This window comes from Ovis canadensis, chromosome 4 (genome assembly GCF_042477335.2).
Source record: "Ovis canadensis isolate MfBH-ARS-UI-01 breed Bighorn chromosome 4, ARS-UI_OviCan_v2, whole genome shotgun sequence".
NCBI lineage: Eukaryota > Metazoa > Chordata > Mammalia > Artiodactyla > Bovidae > Ovis > Ovis canadensis.
In genome coordinates, this window is record NC_091248.1 from 96,145,299 (window position 1) to 96,163,693 (window position 18,395).

An 18,395-nucleotide genomic window follows, 5' to 3' on the forward strand; every position below is an offset into this window, starting at 1 on the left:
ATGAATATAAAGCTGCCACCTACCCACTCAGGAGTTTAGTATTCGAAAAGTAACGTACAATGGAGGACTCTCGTGACAGCAGAAGAGTGCCTTCCATGCAACTGTGCATGAGGGGGCTCTGCCATTTCTGAGCCTTGTTTAAACCTGAGTAATGATGGTCCTGTGACTAAGGACATCTGGCTCAGGACTCTTCTCACACAGAAGTCCCTAAACTGATAGCTCAAAAGACAGGTGTTTTCAAGTCTCTGGTAAGGATGCCCAGGTTGAATTTCACCATGTTCTATTGTAAACATCAAGTAACACCACAAACATTTAAAAAAAGAAAGTTTATTGGTCTTTAAATGGCTCAAATTGCAAATAAACCAGTCGGGTAGTGGCATCAGCCTAAGACATGTGATGCATCTTTGTCATTTGGCTTCATAGCACCTCAGTACCCAGGAGAGGAAAGGTCTCAAAGCAAAATCACAACGTTAGTGGTTAGGACCCCTGGTTAAATGAAACTGCAACAAGTACACATGGAGATCTGGGCCCGCGGGGCTGCGCTTATATGGGGAACTTTAATTCTGCACACGGCATAGCCTATGAAAAATATGAAATGAAAGATGTACATCTCAAACCCTTTAAGGACACATATTTAACATGACAAGCTGGATGTAGTATCTAAAGAGTTCAGTTCCTAAATAGCCTATTTGTGTTAACTTTACGTACACATCTGTTATCTGGAATGCCTGAACACATCTTTGACTTGCTGATATTAAGACTGAGCATTAAGAAAGCAAAACTTTATTGAAACAACTGCCCTAGTCCCATTCCAAAGAAAAGAAAAGTCTGATAGTGGTATGTTTCCCATTGAAATGATGTCCCTTCAGTGGGGATGCCATACAACAGGGACAGGACCTACCGTTTGGTGGCAAACATGATTTCTGCACTGTCCTCAGGTTTGGCTGTTCGATGTTAACTTTAGGAAAACGTAACTACAGTGTTCTTCATTATGAACACAGACTACAAATACTCCTAGTAACTCCCTGACAGCCAAACTGCAACCTCAGGAATACAAATTTAGAAGTTATCAGATGGCAAGGACAGCTATTTTCCCGAAGTGGTCTAGTGCAAAGCGCATTAGCACCGTGGACACTTTTCCTATGCCCTGCTCCAAAGAGAATAAAATCTTAACATGTGCTCACCACTTGCATAAAAGGATTTCCAGGGATCAGCATCCTAAAGAATAAGGGTTCACTGAGACATACTGAATCCTCATAGTCTAAAATTATCTTACAAGTATATGCTGGTCCTTCATTTTTAAACTACCTTACAGTTAATTAAAAGCAATCAAGGAGCTCTGGAACTTCATTTTCAAGAACCAGAGTATGGCACACATTTTACATTTGGACAGACTCTAGCAGTTATTTCTTGAGCATCTTCTATACAAAAGTTGTCCTCCATCCTGACATATATTCTTTCACCGGGACACGTGGGCAGTGGGCCCACGGCACCATGAAGATACAACCCAGAATGATGTAACCAGGTATCTTTCAGTTTCTAAATTAAGGCATATTAAAAAATTTCCATGTACAAGTTTACACCACTTTTCTAAGTTAATCACCAGGTAATTAATGCAGGTTCACAGATGAATTACTCTCAATTGAACTATATGCAACAATCATGCCAGTCACTTTTTCTTCTATATTTTGCATAACAATGGTTTAAAAAAAAAGTGGTACAGTTTAACTATCATGTTCACAATTGTCATTTTTTTTTTCAAGGCAGTAGAAGACCAAAACATTTTAAAATGATTATAAAATTTAAGCTTTATAATAAACCAGAGGAAGTAGCCTTTCCTCCCATTGTCCACCCCCATTCTCACCTCTCGAACAGTTCAAGAAAGACTGCCGGCAAAACACAAGCGCCCACGCTACATTCAGGACCGTGATAAATGTAGGCAATTATGAAATAAGTTGAACTTTGCTTCTTGGTGAAGCCACATTAATTTCTTTTTAAGTGAATTTGACTTTCAGTGCAGTTCCAATTCATGCTTTTAGAGATACATAACAATTTCCAAAATGTTAAAGTAATTTCAGTCAATTGAGCCTTCAATGGCAAAGCTTATAAATTATATTTATTAGTATGGTCAAGATAAGAAAGGAGTTTGGGCTCTGATTATAAAATGCAGCATCTTTCTCTGATTCTCTTGGCTAAACTTTTCCTCTTCTTTTTTCCATTCTTTTCTTTGCTGTCTTCCATCTTTCTGGCCCGAATTTCCCTCATTAAATCAAAAAATACCTACAAAGAAGAAAACAGAGTAAAGCAAGTACATAATATGTGCCTGGTACATCTCTGAATCATAGCAGTAAACACTGGGAGTACTATATGAATATTAAAGAGCTCTTATTTGGGGAGAACAGGGACAGGAAAGTATATAACTAAAGTCTGCTTCTTCCAAGTACATTAAAAAAATGGGAAAACAGGAAGATTTTCTGAATTACACTTTTGGGTAAAATCTGCTTACATAATATAACCTAATCTTCCAACTGAATTTTCAAGATAAAAATAAAAAAGCACTGCAAGTGATAGCTCTGAAGATGTAACCCAATGGATTACATTTGAGTAATTAATAATTAGCAAATATATTTTATCAATTACTACTTTAAAGTAATTTAATAAAATTTTCATTTATTAACCCTTCTTCAGCCCCATTTTTAAAAACAGCTGTGGAAAATGACTGCTTCCTTTATCATTTTGATACCAGGCACTAGAAAATAATTGCTTGTTGCACAATATTTTAGGATTTTTCAATTTTTGTCTATCTAGTAATTGGCAAATAATGGGAGATATTAGCATAATAATTTAAAAGCTATTAGTATAATAATTCAAAAGTTCAATATCACTAACAAGTGTCTGTGGATGCATGCATGCTAAGTTGCTTCAGTTGTGTCCGACTCTGTGCAACCCTAAAGACTGTAGCCCACCAGGCTCCTCTGTCCATGGGATTCTCCAGGCAAGTGTCTGAGTGCACACTGAGTAGGGCCTGAAGGATGTGGACTCACGCTGTGGCTGAAGAGTTGCTGCATGTGCCTTTTCTGCAGCCGCTGAGGTGCTTGTGAAAAATCCATCTACCTGGTGGCAGCCACAGGTACTAGATTCTTGCATATCCCCCGATACCCACAAAGATGTGTGCTTGTGTGCATGTGTTTCAGACACAGAGGGCAGAAACCATAGCTACTGCCACTGTCCTGCGTTTCGTCTCCCAGTGCTGAAGATCAGCACATTTAGCTCTACCTTCATTTTTAGGGATACTTATTTTTGGCCTGCTGGGTCCTCACTGCTGCGTGAAGTTTTCTCTAGTTGTGCTGAGTGGGGGCTACTCTTAGTTGCAGTGCACAGGCTTTTCTCATCGCAATGGCTTCTCCTGTTGCAGAGCACAGGCTCCAGGTGCGGGGGCTCAGCAGTTGCAGCCCACGGGCTTACTTGCTCTGCGGCATTGTGAGATCTTCATGGACCAGGGTCGCCCTGTGTCCCCCTGCACTGGGAGGCAGATTCTTATCAACTGTACCACCAAGGAAGTTCTCTTCATTTCTTTTTAATGGTTGAACAATATTCCATTATATGGATGCACCAGCCTTTAAAATAGTCTGTTATTGGACACTTTGATATTTCCAGTCTTTTGTTTCTACAGATAATGCTTCAGTGTCTACTGCTGCATGGATGTATGATTTTATATAAATTTTAGAACTTGAATTGGTGGGGTCATAATTTTGATAGATAATTACCAAATTGCCCTTCTACGAACATATGAGAGTTCCTTTCCCCTCCTCCCCATACTCCTGTCAACAGTATTATCATCAGTCTTGTTGCTTTATTCCCCAATGTAACAGGTAAAAGTCCTATTTTTAAATTGTGCTTCCTAATATAAGTTAGACTAAGCCGCTTTTAAACTTTAAAAGCAATCTGTACTTCTCTTCTATGACAAGGGTGTCTATATTTTTTGACTGTTTTCCCATTGGGTTGCTGGTCTTTTTCTCACTGTCCTGTGATAACTCTGACAATGTGCACGGCTGTACCTTCCCCAGGCCTCTGATGCCAGCAGGTGACACCGCAGGACTGCTGCAAGCCTCAGAGCAGGGCAGTTACTGCTCACCTTGCCTCCCCACTCCCCTTAGTTCACATAGGTTTTAGTGTGTGTTCTACCATCTGCTCAAGACATTAAACAGGAGGAAACAAAGTATATATATGCTATGATACTGTTCTGTGGTGCCTTTCAAAACCCCATACACACTGAATCTTAAACTATATTTCATTAGTATTTTAAAAAACATTTGCTGTAACTAGCGCAAACTGGTTGACAGAGTAGAACTCTTGTAGCATGTTGTAAAGATATCCTGGACTTAGAGGAATCTGACCATGTGACTGGAAAAAAAAAAAGTTGAGCTTACAATGACAATGTCTTTAAACCTACAGTAAACAGGCAGAAAGAACCTCTAAACTTTTAACATCATGATTTCTGGCCCAGGGTTGTGGATCTACAGATACAGCAGACCAGTTCACAAACACCTGCAGACACCTAGGGCAGCGTTACTTCAAGTGCGGTCCACCACCCCACCTGCACACCCAGGAGCTAACTAGATCTGCAAATTCTTAGGACTGACCCCAGAGCAAATGAATCCAAGTCTCTGAAGAAGACCCAGGAACCTGTGTTTATCAGGCTTTATAGGCAATCCTCCTGCATGTTAGTTTTTGTGAGGCACTTGTAGGGCCGAGATACTCGGGGACTGAAAAGGGCTCCCTGGAAGGGCTCCCACCCACAGCTGCTCCAGCCCCACCAGCAGGCTTCCTGAATGCTGACAGTGGTGTCGGGGGGCAGATGAATGACACTGGGGAAGGCTCCAAGGTGTTCCTTACCTGGTCTCCAGGAAGGGCCAATCTGCACAAAGTGCAAAGATGAGGGAAGAGGGCAGAGGAGTTCTCTTTCCCCTGGGTGGAGAGGCAGGTGAGGTGGTGGAGAACAGAAGTGGAGGGTGGGGAGTGCAGCTGTGGTGACAGAGACTTCAAAACCCTCTCCCTTGGGGCTCCTTCATCTTGGGAGCCACCTTCACTTGGGAGAACTTAAGTGGGAATGGGCAGGTGTCAGCTCAGAGATTCTCCAGCCAATCAGGAAAAGAAAAGGAAAGAAAAAAGAAAAGATTCTCCAGCCAATCAGGAAAAGAAAAGGAAAGAAAAAAGAAAAGGAAAGATTATCCAGCCAATCAGGAAAAGAAAAGAAAAAAAAAAAAAAGAGGAGGGAATCAAGTCAGGAATCTGGCCAGCGCTTAAAAAAAAAGTACATCTTGCTGTGGTTGTCTCATGTTTTTACACCCCTTAGGAACGTAAGGACAAGGTAAAGTCAAGAAAGTCCTAACAGCGTACTTGAGCATTCAGGGCTGATAAATATCAACATGTATTAAATCTCTCTCTGAAAGTCTTAACAGAATCTCTAGACACAGATGGAGCCAAGTTAAGCAAATCAACCTATTTTAACATGATGTTGTGGTGAGGAGAGTCCCCTTTTACCTTGTCAACATTGGCCCGCGTCTTGGCAGATGTTTCCACATAGTTAACGTTCCACTGATCGGCTCTGGTTTTCGCCTCTTCTACAGAAACCTGCCTTTTATCTTCCAAATCTGATTTGTTTCCAACGAGCAGAAATGGAACATTCTCATCTTCTTTTACTCTTAAAATCTGCTCCCTGGATAAGAGGAAATGAGCAAGAAATATATCTATGTGTTAAAATAACAAATAACGCATGCAGCATTTATTTATGCTTCTTAACAATGAGCTCATTTATTACACGGGAGGAAACAAGCAGCACGTCTTCCTTTATCTACCCTCAATCATTTGAGCTTCACATTCACTTCACTGATGGAGGAAAAACCAGACCAAGGAAGAGTACAAATATGGCAGTAGAGGCATGAAGTGAAAGTATCAAATGCAACTTCATTCTAAATGCCTTGTTTTTAAAACATTTTTTACATTTTGGGAATCTTAGTTGGGATCTTAGTTCCCCAATCAGGGACTGAACCCACACCCGCTGCAGTGGAAGTACAGAGTCTTAACCACTGGACTGTCAGGGAAGTCCCTCTAAAGGCTTTTTCAAAACAAACTCTTTACATTAGAATGATTCCAGATTTCAAGAGAAGGTGTAAAGACAGGACAGAGTTCCTGTATGTCCCCACACCCACTTTCCCCATTGTTAACACAATTTATCACAATTTACAAAGTACTACTGATACAAATATACCTGTTATACTGCAGTTAGCTTTACTGTGCTTTGCAGATACTGCTTTCTCTTTTTTTTTTTTTAAACAGACTGAAGGTCTGTGATCGCCCTGTGAGCTAGTCTACTGGTGCCACTTTCCCAATAGTATTTGTTCACTTTTGTATCTCTGTGTCACATTTTGGTTATTCTCACAGTATTTTAAACTTTTCCATTATCATTAAATTTGTTAGGGTGATCAGTGACCTTTGTGATGACTGTAATTACTACCGGCATTTTTGCTTAAAGTGATGCTCCCTTTGGAGTTTGAGAGACAATTATAGAATTTTAGAATAGAAAAGCACCTTTACAAACGGGTCAGGCTTCATTTTTATCTTGAGGAAAGTGAGAACCACAAAAGGCAACAGGGTTTTCTAACATTTCTATCGAACACTTATAAGCACTGTAAATTATATGCTAGCAACTGTGCCAAATGTGGGTATCAGGGATACTGAAATGGGTAAGAAATCGGTTCTGCTCTCAAGTGTTTTTACCTTATCAGGAAAAACACACAGCATACAGAAATCAATCTCAGTGTCAGAGTGTGGTGAGCGTGCTACAGGGACTGTGCAAAGTCCATCACAAATACCGATGAGAAAGCAGTGGATTCTGCCTTTGTGATGGGAAGCCCAGGAAGGCTACATTTAGGAGCTGACAATTATTAGAGAAATGCAAATCAAAACTATACTGATGTACCACCTCACACCAGTCAGAATGGCCGTTATTAAAAAGTCTACAAATAGCAAATGCTGGAGAGGGCATGGAGAAACAGGAGTCCTCCTACACTGTTGGTGGGAATGTAAATTTGTGCAGTCATTGTGGAAATCAGTATGGAAGGTCCTCAGAAAACTAAGAATTACCATATGATCCAGCAACCCCACTTCTAGACATATATCCAGACAAAACTCTAATTCAAAAAGATACACGTGCCCCAGTGTTCTTAGCAGCACTAGTTGCAATAGCAAAGACACAGAAACGGCCTAATTATCCATCAACAGATGAGTGAAGGCATAAAGAAGATATGGTGCCTATAAAATGGACTACTACTCCGCCAAAAGAATGAAATAATGCCGTCTGCACCAACGTGGATGCAACTAGAGATGATCACACCACGTGAAGCAAGTCAGAAAGAGAAATACCATATGATATCACTTATGTATGGAATCTAAAATATGACATAAATGAATTTATCTATGAAAAAATACTCACAGACATAGAAGAGAGGCTTAGGGTTGCCAAGGAGGAATGGGTTGGGGGAGTTTGGGATTAGCAGATGTAAACTATTACACATAAAATGGATACACAACAAGGTCCCACTGTATAGCACAGAGAACTACACTCAATATCCTATGATAAACCATAATGGAAAAGAATATAAAAAAATAATTAGGTATGTAAAACTGAATCACTTTGCTGTATAGCTGAAATTAACATGTCATTGTAAATCAACCATACTTCAATAAAAATTTTTTTAAAAATCAACTACAATAAAAAAAATTAAAAAGAGGAGCTGACACTGTGCTATACTTTGCAGGTCAGATCATGTGGCATGCCTACTATTCTATCACCATTCAGACCACCTCAAAAATGGCTTTCCTACTGCTGGTCAATTACCAGAACATTTTTTATTTATGGGAAGGGCAACACATTGGAGGTAGGACAGAAGGGTAATGAATGATTCACTTATTTTCTGTAATAGCAACAGCCCAAGACTTTTTCTCTTGGCATAAAAATACCTCATTCCCTTGAGATACCACTTTGGCTTTGGTGACTATGGTGACAAAATGTATTCCATTACTTAGAACAGAATCTGCTACAGCATAAGCACTCAAATATTTTCTGAAAGAATGAATAAGCCCTGACACGTAACTTTCAATCTGTCTCCCAGGGTTGCAAGTTACCAGAATCTGCCACTCTGCACTTTATCATGTACAAACACTTCTTCCTTACAGAAACCAACAAACTTAATTTGACAAATAAATTTACATTTCCTAAGTTTCTCAGTGACATGCTCTTTTGCAAAGAAGGTTCTCTTAGAATCTTTTCAGTTCTTGGGACTTTCATGTATCCATGAAGAGGAATGCTTTGTGTAAGCCCTGGTTCAGTCTCCTGCCCAAACACTAGGGATGACGTCTTTCCTCATCTTTGGAAATCCGTGTTATCCTTCAAGGTTATCTGTCTCTTGAAGGCCTCCAACTCCTCTCCGCTCTTGGATCCCCTGTAACAATCACTGTCCATATCGTCTTTATCACTAACTGACACTGGGTCTCATGCCTTATTCAACTCGGCTGTGTGAATGTTGAAAACAGAGGATATATTATATGCTTCTTTTGCGCCCGCCACCCCCCCCACCAAAGCAGACCACGTGTATGTGGTAATCATAATAAAAATTTTTTAATTTTTATTACATGGTAATAAAATAAAAATACATAAAGAATATTTGTTTTTATGCATGCTATATTTATGACACTACTCAAGAACTTATTTATGCTATATCTGTCTTACGTATAGCGACAACACCTCTCCCCTTTATCACTTCCCCAATCCCCTGCCCCAGATCAAGTGGAGGATGGATTTTGATTAAACAAACAGTAAGTAAGATATTAAAAGGATTGTATAACAAGACAGTGTGTCAATCTATGGTGCTATTATTTCCACTAAAAGTTCAGTGTGTGTTATCAACGTGTCTACACTGTGAGGAGGATGGCAACGTGCCTGCTGGGCACGACACAGGTGCTGAGACACCCGTGACTAACACAGAAAGACTCAAAATCTGGGTCAGAGATCCGTTATGTGATCCAGGCATCTGCTTTTACGGCAGCAGTAGTACAGTACTCCAAAGGGAAATACTTCAGTAACACGTAAGGAGACTCTGCATATGCAGGCTGTCTCACACTCAGGCTGCGCTGCAGCTGGTGCTGGCAGAGCTGGCTGTGAGGTTAGGTATGGTGCACTGAATATGTGAGTACAAGCACACAGAGGACAGAGTTGTACTGATGTCAGGGAGGGACTAAACACAGTGAGAGGGAGAGACAACCAGGTTGAGAGCCTCTAGTTGTCCAGTTGGTGCTGAGGAGGCAGCTGCTCTGCAGTGTCATGACACGGCTCCCTGCCATACCTGAAGTCGGCTGTGGCTGCAAAGGATTCCATTTCTGTAATGGAGAAGACACAGAGGAAGCCCTCGCCGCTGCGGAAGTAGTTGTCTCTAATGGCAGCGTAGTCTTCTTGCCCAGCTGTATCCAGGATGTCAATCTGCACTTCCTCCCCGTCCAGCACCACCTTCTTCCTATAGCTGTCGGCTTTGGTCGGCTCGTAGTCCTCCACAAACTGGGAATGAGGAAAAGCACTTCCATTTCTAAATCACCTTTACTTTTCAAAGGTTCTTATTTTGAAATACAGATTCATATGAAGGTGCCAAAATAGTACTGAGAAGCCACATATAACCTTCATTAAGTTTTCCCTACTGGTAAAAGCTACATTCGTTTAAATTTCCTTCGTAGACAATTCAGAGGTCTTTTCTTTTACAAAAAGGGGAGGCTGAACAGATCTAGGTCATTGACAGCTTGAAATCCATGACTCTTTTCTTCCTTAAAATGCTATACGTGCAAAAACTATTACATAGGTATTTTATCAAATGTTTAAGAATCCTTTTTTGTGACTCCAAATATAAATTTTCATGTCAGAATTGTAGAAAATGATTTCAAAGTAAGTCACTATTTAGGTAAGGATGGAAAGTATGGCTAAATCTTTTCTTTCTCCAAAATGAACCAAGTCAAAAAAGTGGCTTATACCACTCTGTAGAAGGTCAAATCTTGAACTTTGAGATTTCTCCCCAGTCTTCCCATTTTTAAAAATAGCACAATTAAACAACTTTACAATTGTACTTCTAACTTTTATTCTCTAATCTCACCTTGATATTTTTGATCAGAGTATCATTGTTGGTGTGTGTGTATATAGATATACACACATACTTTTGTGGGCTTTTAATTAGTTCCTATAAATATTTATCTGATATTTTCTTATTTATTTGCTCAATGTCTAAATCCCAATACTAGAATTTAACCCCTGGGGGCTATTCATCAATGTCTCCTCAAAGTCTGGTACATGGAGACACTCAACAAGTATTTACTGAAAAATCAAACACAGTGTATTTGTAACTGTAAAAGATATAGAACATTCTACCATAATTCCATGCTATTATTTCATAAATATCAAATATTTATAAACATTTATGAAAATTTAAAATGGATATATTCAGTTATTGTATCTGATAATATTATGACTATTAGATGAAAGCTTAACCATTCATCAAATATCAGACATATGAACATTCTTACTTCTGACCGCCTTACTGTCAAGAAGGGGACTAATTTAAGGATTAAAGAAAAGCAGCTATTCAGGTGACTGGTATGAAGAACAGAACTGAACAGATAAATTAGCAATTCCATTTAAAATACCATTTCACTTTTCCCCCTCCAAATTGTTTATTTAAGCAGGAAAGCTGCAGGATTTAAGAGTTCTGTGTGAGAAGAAATTAATACAATATTGTTAATCAACTATACTTCATAAATTTTTTAAAAAAATTTCTATATGAAAGAAATTCTGATGATCAGGCAATGAAAAGAGACATTGGGTGATAAAAATCTGCAGTATATTTTTCTCAGAAGACTAGGTTTAACACTGAGTTACTCATCAGAGGTCACTCTACGTGGGCAGGTTGGGTAACTTCTGTTTTCTCATCTGTAAAATGAAGATACCACTACCTACCACACAAGACTGTTGTGAGGACCAGGTAAGAAAGAGTAACCACAAATCCTTACTTGTATTTGGGAGGAAGAAGAATTGAGGATAAATGCTTAAATTTGATTAGCAACTCAAATCATTTAGTCTTAATAGCAATGCTCTATGGAAAAAATACATTGCTGTATATAGGCTGAGACCTTAACTTTGGGGACATAAAGCCTAATACAAATACATGCACACAAATCTGTAACCTGTTAAGCAATTTTACTTCAGGGACACAGCCTTCACCTGCTTAGTGGTGAGTGTAGTACCAGGCCAAATATACAATAAATAACGGATTTTTTTCATTGAGTTATTAAAGGATACCTTATATATGTTAACCTCAAGTCTCAATTAGGTACTATATCTACCAGTTCTATTAATTCAAGATGGGTCTCACTATTAAGACACTAAAAATAAGAAAAAAGTCACGTATTGCTCAGAGACAGGTATTGTTTTCACTTTTGTTCTGTTTTTTAAAAGCATAATGTTTTTAAGGACCTTGAATTCTCAACTTGGTAAATCAAGCTACATACAAATGTTGGCTCTGAATTTAAAACCAGGAAAAAAATGATTAGTAGCTTTCAAAGACTCAAGGAATCCATCCAAAACACAACCAAAACTAAGCTAGAGAAATCCTCTCTGAAAGCCCAAACTTTGACATCCGTGATACAAGCAGCACTTACCTCATCATACATGAACTGCAGAGTCAGAGCAGACTTGCCCACACCGCCACTGCCCACCATGATGACTTTGTGTAAGGCCAAAGAATTCTGACCCTTGGGCTTATTTGCAGCCATCTTGTGTCACAGAGTTTTCACCAAAGGATTAAGAAGAATCTAAAAAGAATGAAAGAACAAGTCATGCTCAATACGTTCTTCGTCAGAATTCCAGTGTATGAAAGAGATATGAAGTCCTTAGGCTTCAAGGTAGTTCCCATTCTGCTATGATTTTAAACAGATGGCAAATGAAGTACGCTCATTTGTGGGAAGAACCACTTATCAGAAAACACCATGGCAATAAGACAAGTATATGATTCAAGGGCATTTCTCTTATAATAGTTTTCAGTAATGAGTTTGCTGACCAAAAGCGAAAACTTCCCAGGGCAAGCACATGCTGACAGTGATGGAGTATTAGCTGTACAAGAATATGGTCACACAGATTACAAAGCAGGCTGAACGATCACTTTATTTCCACATTAATCTCTGCTGCCAATAATTAAAGAGACAGTTCTTCTAATTTCAGTAAGAAACAACTGACCAAAAAAAAAAAAAAAAAAAAGAAAAGAAATCTCATCCTGACAACTTGGAAGTTGAAGTATAAGTAGAACCTAACACTGTGCACCCCGATTCCCGAGGATCGTGTTACTGGAACATCTGTATATACTGTGATGGGATGGGTAACCTAACTTAAATACACGAATCTAGCGTGCCCTCACTTTCCTTAGAACATGCATTTGTTCACTACATTTATGGGCTCAGAGCAGAAAGACCAGGTTCCCCCCGAAGCTGGAGTGGTGACGCACATTAAAGGTATCCAGTTCCTCTGGTCATGGTTACCAGTCCTTAGAAAAAGAGGCGGTAAGGTCAGAGCAAACACTGAGTCTGTGTGGAGGCCCATGCAAGGAGACTTCTTGTTTTTAGAGGCTGGAGGGGGGTTCCTTCTTTAGAAGTTAGAGGTACCTTCTCAGTATCTCTGACTTATTTCGGTCACAGCACACCTTTCACAAGCTGCAACTCACAGGAACACCCCTCACGCTGCCCACTTCTCCACCTCATGCTCATTCACTTCTCCCAGTCTGGCTGCATCAGACCCACACTGGTCTCCCTTGATTCTTCATGTGCTCTTCTCTGCCTCCTGGCCTTTATCATGCCGTTCCCTCCATTTGGCATATTCCTGGCTAACTCCTCTCAGTTTTGAGGTTTCAGCTCACCTGAAACTCTCAACCTAAACTAGGCTCTCCCCTGCTCTGTGCTCACATGGTACGTGATACCTTTCCTTCATAACTATCACGAGCTGGAACTGCTCAAGTGTGCTCTTCCTAATAGAGGTCTTCTTCCTAAAATACTGGAAGCAACTTGAGTATGGGCGCTAAGTCTGCTGGTTTACTTGACTTGGCAATATCAATACACGCGTGTCAAATGAACAAACAAATGTCGGAGCCTGACTTAACCTGGGGAGTGCTTTGGATGGTACTGGTATAAAGCAGTTACTGCTACTAAAGATTCCATCACAAGTTCAGGTGAGGACAGTCAGCTTTGGGTTTGTGCTCCACACACTGGTTGTGCAGGGCACCCAAGAGCTGGGTGCTGCTCAGGCCGCCCCAGAAATCATGCCCATGTTCCTATCTACCCAATATAGAAAAGTCTTAAGGAAGAAAAAAAAAAACAACAAATCTTGCTATCCATATAACAACAGGAATAAGTTGAGAAATATTTGAGAGAGTCACAGCTTACCTTTCACAAGCTGTAACTTGTGAGCATAACTGAGATCACACTATATATGCAATTTTTGATCCTATTCTTATGTCATAAACATTTTTTAGTAGAGGCAACCTGAACTGTGACGCATATGATAAGGAATCCACATTTGGAGGCTAATAGTTCAATTTAACTCAATAAACAAAGATTGAGTCCCTCTTTTCCCTGGACACCAAGGACAAAATCATTGGATTCTAAATGATTACCACTGCTCAGAAACAGTGAAAATTAATAGTGTACTTCAGATAAGTAGAAGTCTAAAAGACACCTCATCTAAGAAAGCTTGTGGAGCATGCTGTTGCTGGCACTCCTAATGAAGGCAGGAAATCACTTACTTCTCACTCTTATGATCTTTACTTGCTGGCAGCTGTAATCACTTCATGGCTACGTAACTACCATTTTATTTTTAAAACAGTTATACCACAAGAGCTGAGGGTGTTACCATATCAATTAATATTCTAAGAGTTGAGTATGTATGTTTTTAAAGCAAAAAATTAGTTAGCAGTTAGACCAACACTTTCCCTTTCAGAAAAATTTACAATTCAGTCTGTGACTTTAAAAAATGCACAGATTCTCAAAGACATTTTTCCAAAGTGCAAACATTCCTCAGTAACTATGAGGTGCGGATCCCTTACTTTTAAGAGGCTATTCAGGAAAAGATCCCACCAAGGAGACACTCCTCAGCCCCAATGAAAAAACTGGTTTTCCACAACTCAGGTCCCAGTCCTTGGTCTAGATGTTGTACCTAAGGCAACACACATAGAAACAGACTCTCCCACTGGCGGCAAGTGCAATGGAGAACACCGGGGCACTGGGATCAAGACAGTGGGGACAGGCTACTTTAACCAGGATGGCCAAGGGTGACTCCTGTGATGAGGCAGCATTTGAGCTGAGATACGAATTTTATAAAGAAACCAGCCAGCTCTGAGGGAAGAGCACTCTAGACACAGGGAAAGAGGTCCAAGACAGGAGAGGGTTCGCCACATTCTAGGGGCTGGACGAAGGCCAGAGAAGATGGAGTCTATGAGTATCAGGGAGCGTAAACAGGAGGTGAGACAGAGAGGGAGCAGAGACTAAATCATAAAAAGCCTTGAAGGCCATGGAAAAGTGTTTGAGTTTGATTGTAACTGTAATGGGAAGCCTCTAGAGAGGGTGTAAGCAAGACTGTGACATAATTTCATCCATTTTTAATAGATTACCATGGCTGGTGTGTGGAGAATGAATGGAAGAGGTGCAAGGGCTGAAAGCACAGGAATCTCTCCCACAGGCCATGGCTAAGTTTGGCAGATGGAGGTTGCCAGTGATCTTGGGAAGAGTCATTTCATCAATGAGATAGAAACCACAGCCTGAATGGGGCGGGTTGAGGAGAAAACAGAAGGTGCAGAAATGAACTTTGAAGACAAATGGAGAAACTAGGCCATAGATGAACATAGATTTTAATGTGGGTTGCTTCTTAAATATTCTTGCTGCTGCTAAGCTGCTAAGTTGCTTCAGTCGTATCCGACTCTGTGCAACCCCAGAGACGGCAGCCCACCAGGCTCCCCCGTCCCTGGGATTCTCCAGGCAAGAACACTGGAGGGGGTTGCCATTTCCTTCTCCAATGCATGAAAGTGAAACGTGAAAGTGAAGTCGCTCAGTTGTGTCCAACTCCTAGCGACCCCATGGACTGCAGCCTACCAGGCTCCTCTGCCCATGGGACTTTCCAGGCAAGAGTACTGGAGTGGGGTGCCATTGCCTTCTCCGTAAATATTCTTAACGGGTGTTTATATGACAGTCATCTAAAAGAGGCAGAAATTAATGATGAAGAAGAGACAGTGCCTCCAGGAGCAGCAAAGTGACCATTAGTTGCAGACAAAGTGACTCTATTAGATGCAGACCAGAGGATTGGGGCCCAGGGCACACAAGGGCAGGGACATTGCTTCCTTTGTACCAGGTGTGGTGGTAAAGCAAGACATACAGGCTGCAGGTAGATCTGGCTATTTAACTGCATCTGTATTTCCTCAATGAAATATGACTCACAGAGCAATTTAGTGAGGGAGTTGGAATTCAAAAGTAAGCCTGTCTAGATAAGATCAAAGGAACATTGATCAGGATATACAGAAATAGATCCAAGTACAGACTATAGTTTAGTGTGTAATAAAGGTGGCATTTCAAGTGGAGAGTCGGGGAGGGAAGCACAGAGGATAATTCACATGGTAATGGGACAACTGGTGAGCTCTCTGGAAAAAAACCCAAAACTGTTAAGCATATCAGAGGTTTAAATGACACAATGAAATCACGAACGCACCAGAAAAAAAAAATCCCACAAAATTTCTGTTTTATAATCTTAGAATGGGAAAGGCATAAAGTACTATCTAAAACCCAAGTCATAAAATAACTTTGATGAGTTTTACTACTTAGAATAATTTCTATGTGGCAAAAACTTCTATAAGCAGAATAAAAAGATAAACTGAGGCAAATATTTTGTGATCCATTTCAAAGATAAGAGGTGATTTCTTGATATAAAAAGCTACTACAAATAAAATCAACAGTAAGATACAAATGGCTCTAGTAGGTTCAACCTTGCTTATAAAAGAAATACAAATAATAATCTTAATCTTAATAATAATCTAATTGATGGGGACTCAATTGTTTTACCCATCAGACTGCTATCAATGTTTGCGAGGATAGTAAACTATCGCCTCCTTGGTCTACTTTTTACATGGTCTGTGGCTAAGAATGACTTTACATTTTTAAAGGGTTGTAAACAAAAGAAAACTACGAAGAATATGCAACAGAGAGCGTGGACAGCAAGTCTAGATGATCTTTTCTTTCCTCTCATCTACAGAAAAGGCTTGTTCCTTCCTGGCAGACAAACAGGCACGTTCCTTCTCTGCAGTGGAAGTATAAACTGGAAACACAAACTAATTAGAACCCACAGAAAAAGTCTGTGTTGCTGTTGTTTAGTTGCTAAGTCGTGTCCAACTCTTCTGCGACCCCGTGGACTGCAGCTTGCCAGCTCCTCTGTCCATGGGATTTCCCAGGCAAGAACACTGGAGCGGGCTGCCATTTCCTCCTCCAGGGGAACCTTCTGACTGAGGGACTGAACCTGTGTCTCATGCATTGGCAGGCAAGCTGTTTACCACTGAGTCACCACGGAAGCCCACGCAGAAAACAGATGCTCTTTACCCATGGATATGGAGGGAGCTGAAACATATTGGTAAAGTGAAAAAAAAATGAGAGACAGAACAATACACCTTGTAAGCTATGAACTGCATGAAACAATGAGAAAAAGGGGATTTAGAAGTTCACTTGTTTATCTGCCTGAGAGAATATAAAAAATGGTAACACAGGGTTGCCTGCGAGAATGGAAACTTGAGCCACTGGTGAACAGACTTGGGATAATGGCGTCTGGCTAATCACCATTTTGATTTTTGCATAATGTGAATGTACAGCTTGTTTTTAAAATCAAAATTAATCATACAATAAACTAATAACATAAATCTGCTTATTTCCCACATCCACTTGGTAAAATTATTATTAACTACTTTCCTGGCACATTAAACAAACTAGAAGTTAGAGAACCGAACCTGAATTTAACTTCTTGGAGAAGTTAGACTTCTCATGGAGAAATACAACTTCTCCATGTATGTGTATCCATTTATGCTATCCTTCTGCAAGTAAAGAGTTAGGGATCCCTGAACATCAAATTGTTTGATTTGGTTCCTCAATTATTTTCTACCTCTTCGGTTCAGTTCAGTCGCTCAGTCGTGTCCGACTCTTTGCGACCCCATGAATCGCAGCGCACCAGGCCTCCCTGTCCATCACCAACTCCCGGAGTCCACTCAATCTCACGTTCATCGAGTCTTACTGCTTAAAAAAAATTTTTTTTTTAATTACACAACTGCCTCCTCCCTGTCACCTCTGGGGTAACATTTCATCCCCGTGACTTATTTTTTTACTGCAAGTGTGTACCTTTTAATCCCCTTCACTGTTTGCTCCCTCACCCCCATCCTGGCAACCACCAATCTGTTCTCTGTATCTTAAGCTTGGTTTTGTTTTTTCAGATTCCACGTATAAGTGAAATCCTATAGTGTTTATCTTTCTCTGACTTATTCATTAGCATAATGCCCTCAAGGTCCATCCAAGTCACAAATGGAAAGATTCAAATTTTTTTAACGGCTGGAGTAATATATTACATTGTACATATATGCCACACTTTTTTCAACCATTAATATGCTGATGGACACTAAGGTTGCTTCCATGTCTTGGCTACTGTCAGTAATGCTGCAATGAATGAGGGGGTGCATATATCTTCTGAGTAAATATTTTCATTTTGTTTGGAGAAATACCCAGAAGTGGAATTGCTGGATCATATGGCAGTTCGAGTTGGTCAGATGGCATCACCAGCTTGACTGACACGAGTTTGAGCAAGCTCTGGGAGCTGGTGATGGACAGGGAAGCCTGGCGTGCTGCAGTCCATGGGGTCACAAAGAGTCAGACACTACTGAACAACTGAACTGACGGCAGTTCTATTTTCAAAAAGTGATGTCCCAGAACAATACTGCAGCATCTATGGTTATGGGTGGACTTCAAGTTTTCAACCTTACTGCATTTCTCTGCTTCACCCAGAAGCTAGATATCTACACCATGCTCACAATGCTGGTTTAAATGATAATTACACGATTTTTTCCTCCCTCTCTCCCTGCCATCCTCCATTAACAAATATACTCAGTGCTTGCCTTATTAAAATACAGAAGGTGCAGTTCTAGGGTCTGAGGATGTGAAGCTGAATTCCACAGGCCTAGGTCCCTGCCCTACTGTGTTCAGTTAACGGGTACCCGTACTGTCTTAAGGGGCTTCCCACG

The 18,395-nt window shown here is 40.3% G+C and overlaps 1 protein-coding gene across 4 annotated transcripts in view; it reads right to left on the reverse strand.

Annotated features, from left to right (window-relative positions):
* Positions 1-311: 311 nt before the first annotated feature.
* Positions 312-18,395, reverse strand: part of RALA (RAS like proto-oncogene A) — a 61,604-nt gene continuing 43,520 nt past the window's right edge. For all 4 annotated transcript variants that reach the window (XM_069588250.1, XM_069588251.1, XM_069588252.1 and 1 more), the window contains 4 exons: positions 11,755-11,907; positions 9,405-9,613; positions 5,545-5,719; positions 312-2,280 (listed from right to left, as the gene is read on the reverse strand). In XM_069588250.1, coding sequence (XP_069444351.1) covers positions 2,158-2,280; positions 5,545-5,719; positions 9,405-9,613; positions 11,755-11,868 — 621 coding nt within the window. In that variant the 5' untranslated portion in view covers positions 11,869-11,907 and the 3' untranslated portion in view covers positions 312-2,157. The remainder of the gene's footprint in view (positions 2,281-5,544; positions 5,720-9,404; positions 9,614-11,754; positions 11,908-18,395) is intronic.